The sequence below is a fragment of the Scomber scombrus genome, chromosome 6, assembly GCF_963691925.1.
Source record: "Scomber scombrus chromosome 6, fScoSco1.1, whole genome shotgun sequence".
NCBI classification, from domain to species: Eukaryota; Metazoa; Chordata; class Actinopteri; order Scombriformes; family Scombridae; genus Scomber; species Scomber scombrus.
The window spans coordinates 18965666-18969742 of record NC_084975.1 but is presented as its reverse complement, the minus strand read 5'-3'; the positions used below and the strand labels follow the sequence as shown (position 1 = coordinate 18969742).

Sequence of the window (4077 nt, the reverse complement as noted above, 5' to 3'; positions counted from 1 at the left end):
CCAAGGTGTCCATGTAAATAGGTGTAAATGAAACCAGATTATGCCTTCCTCCCAGCCCCCTCCTCCCATGGCAATTGTCATGTGATAGCAAAGAGGTGGCACATTAATGGAGCGCCTCTACAGGGGTCTTTTCTGCTCATGTCACTACATAAAACTATCAGATGGTTAGAGGAAGGCCATGGAGGCATCCACTTAGCTCGTCTTATCAAGGACGCCAAATGAAGTCTATTCAGCTCTGCTAGCGGGACAAGCTGACTTACTTTGCGAGAAAGACTTACAGCAGCCGTCACTCCATAAATGTGCACCGTCCTCCCGCCTGCACACCACAAAGACGCACAACCTGGCTGTTTTACGCACGACGCAACTCCAGCTTCGCCTGCATTTAAACTTCCTTTAGCGGCTGTTTTCATGAAGAGCGGCGAACTTTCACTGAGGAATTAAGGGTGACTACTTTTGTTTTTTTGCTTTTCTGAAAATATCGAGGATGCCTCGTCCAGGGAGAAACACTTACAGCGACCAGAAACCACCTTACTCCTACATCTCCCTTACTGCCATGGCGATCCAGAGCTGCCCGGAGAAGATGCTTCCCCTCAGTGAAATTTACAAGTTCATCATGGATAGATTCCCTTATTACAGAGAAAACACTCAGCGGTGGCAAAACTCTCTACGACACAACTTGTCATTCAACGACTGCTTTATCAAAATCCCCCGGCGCCCAGACCAGCCAGGTAAGGGCAGTTTCTGGGCATTGCACCCCAGTTGCGGGGACATGTTTGAGAATGGAAGTTTCTTGAGACGCCGCAAAAGGTTCAAAGTGTTGGGTGCGTCTGATCATTTGGCCTCCAGTAAGCAGTCAGATGCTGCACATTACCTCCAGCAGCAAGCCAAACTGAGACTGAGCGCCCTGGCAGCCACTGGCACACACCTGCCCCAAATGTCAACTTACAACCTCGGAGTGTCTCAGACGTCAACTTTTAAGCATCCGTTTGCCATCGAGAACATCATCGCCAGAGAGTACAAGGTCCCGGGAAGTCTGGCGTTCTCCACCATGCAGTCCATGTCTGCCGGGTACCCGCTCCACAACCAGCTGACGACAGCCTGGCCCCACATGTACAGCACCAGCGTGATTGACACTGCGGCCCCAATCTCCATGGCAAGCAGCGACTACAGTGCCTATGGCGTGCCCATCAAGTCCCTGTGTCACGGTGGACAGTCGTTACCGGCTATCCCTGTACCAATCAAGCCCACCCCGACCTCAATGGCCGGTTTCTCGGCGTTACCTCCACACATCCCCGCGTTTCTATCAAACTCTCCACAATCTCTGAGCCCGACGTCCCCACAGACAGCGACGAGCCAAAGCAGCCCCGCGACCCCGAGCGAGACTCTGACGAGCCCCTCCACACTGCAGTCGGTGGCTGTGCACTGACCAGGTGAACCGCTCCTGGAACGAACTGCAGACTGGCTCCCAGGCCCCTTTTACCAAACCCAAAGTTTATATTCTGTGTATCGTCGGGAACTATCAAGGCGAGTTGCAGTTGCATATCGATTTATTTGTGTATGTGTTGAATGTGTCGCTTTAAATTGTATTATAGAAGTCCAGCACAGAATCGAAGTATTGCTCTTCAAAAATATAAATTATTTGATAGTTTCTATTTTTCAGTTTGTTGAGAAATTTGAGAGTGGAGCCACTGAGGGGACCGTGGGGACGTTTGTTTTGGTACCGTCAACGATGAGTTTTCAAGTGCTTTTTCAGTTTTATCAAACAGCAAAACTTTTGCACCGTTTCTGTGTGACCACTGTAATGTCAATGAAATTGCGAGGCGCTGGCTCTGTGTTTTAGTTTTCTTGGAATACTGGAAGGATGGGTAAGGAATACCAAATAGGATAGGATTTAGATTTGTTCTTACCATCCCTGTAAAAAAAAAAAGAAAAAAAGAAAAAAGAAAGCAAACTGAAATCTTTTCAAAACTGAAAAGTTGTGAGACGCCCTCAAAATGCAAGATGTGAATATTGCAAATAACCGAATACTGAAATGTTGTAAAATGCACTTTTTAGTTTTATGTTTTAGATATCTATTTTGCAGAAAGAAATGTTCTGTGAAGCATTTAATTTAAAAGGCTGTGGTGACCATGTGTATCAGATGCTGTAAATTTGTACTTTTTGTTTTCTTTTTAGGTAAAGCATGCATTCTGAAAAAAAATTGTGTTGTTATTGTTCTTGATGTTGTTGTTGTTTTGTTTTCGTTTTGTTTTCTTTTGTTTTTTTTTTTAAATTTTTTGCAAGCATGCGTGCTTTTGAAAAGTGTGCAAACAGTCTGCAATGAACTGGAAAAAAAAAACTGGTCATCGAAATATTTTCTCATTAAAAGTGAAGTAAACAATCAAAATGTTTCTGAAGATTTAATCTCTAATTATTATTATTATTATTATTATTATTATTATTATTATTATTATTATTATTATTATTATTATTATTATGTCTCAGACAGCATTGTTATTATTAAATTAGTAGAAACGATTAAAGTACTCCTCCATCGATTGTTTTATATGTAGACCATAATAATAATAACTACAAAAAAGTAATAATAATAATAATTATTATTATTATTATTATTATTGTTATTATTATTATTATTAATAATATTATTATCATCATTACTATCTTCTTCTATCCGAACCTGTATGGTTTCAGAGTGTGAGAGTTGCAGAGAGGCAGTGAGGAGAGAGATGAATCGTGCAGTCCATTAGGATGCATGGAGCTGCGATGCCATGGTCACAGCGCAGACAACTGGTCTCATTCATCAAGCTGTAGGCTAAACACAATTAAGCCCAACAATAAACATTTAGAAAAGCTGCTCATAGTGTCGGAATAATATTGTTGCATATTTTCGACTTCAAATGTCTTGAAGCCAATTAAAAAAATGTTGATTTCTTTATTTCTTACCATGCAGCAGCAGACTGTTTCGACCTACATTAAGTCTTTTTTTCTTCTTTGTGGGAACTTTATTTAACAGGTTTATAAATACAGACATGTGCAGATAAATCTCTGCAATACAGCCCAAAATGAATTTTGATATTTTCCTATCTGATTAGTAATTTTTAAGCATAGCTTAAATAAAAAAGAACACGCCTTATTTGCATCTCCTATAGAAAAGCAACAGCCTATCTCGGGGTATTAAACAAATACATTAGAATTCCGTCACTTTATGCAATCGAGTAGATCAAATAAAGGGGTCTCGGGCCACTTCATTCTCCCTCATTCACTTGAATTGAAAGTGCAAAGAATAGCAAACTTAGACTGGGCCACCAATGTAGATTTAGCCTTTTTTCCAGCAAGACAAAAAGACTGATTTTTCACAAACACATTGCTGACTGGGGAACTAGGAAACGAGCTGCGAGACCCTTTTGGAATTTAAATCCACCCCTCCCCCCATGGACTGTTTGTACAACAGTGTTAGTTTTTTTTTCCTCCCACTTTGTGCATTTGTGTGTGCAACATTAATTCTGACTCTGGGTGATTAAATGTATTGAAGCTGCAACGTCACATTAACAAACTTTTTCATTGAGCACCTTAAAGCTATTAAATCCTATTACACCCATGTCACACAAGTAAAAAATAAAGACTGCAACAACACAAACAGTCAGAATATTTACATATTTACTGCATTTTTATACTTCAATGTTGCAATTTTCTTTGTCTATTCATTTGCATTTCAGTGTACTTAACTTATTTGTATTGCACTGTTCAAAGTATGTAATACACAGATAAATGTTTTAAAATAACTTTTTTGTGAATAAAAAATCACTCATTGTAAATTCACTCAACAATGTGAATGTGAACATATTTAACCAAAACTTTTATTTAATGTATTATGTTCTATACTCTGAATCAGAAATGCAATATTGCATTCAAAAAGCAACACCTTCTCTCTGTTTTAAAACAACAGTGAGGCTGATTTCATGTAAATTCCTAAAATGTCATCAATGACATGTGGCTAATATAGAAGAAAATGAGCACTGTTATGTGTTCCTTTACAAATCACAAAAAAAGAAAAGAAAGGAAAAGAAAGGAAAGGAA

At 39.5% G+C, this 4077-nt stretch overlaps 1 protein-coding gene across 1 annotated transcript; it reads left to right on the top strand.

Moving 5' to 3' along the window:
• The first annotated feature begins 484 nt into the window (after window positions 1–484).
• Window positions 485–1426, top strand: foxb1a (forkhead box B1a). Its single transcript, XM_062421244.1, has one exon. The coding sequence runs from the start codon at window positions 485–487 to the stop codon at window positions 1424–1426; it is 942 nt and encodes a 313-aa protein (XP_062277228.1).
• Window positions 1427–4077: the final 2651 nt, after the last annotated feature.

Coding starts and splice junctions, on each gene's coding strand:
- foxb1a (XM_062421244.1), top strand. CDS start 485: ATGCCTCGTCCAGGGAGAAACACTTACAGCGACCAGAAACCACCTTAC.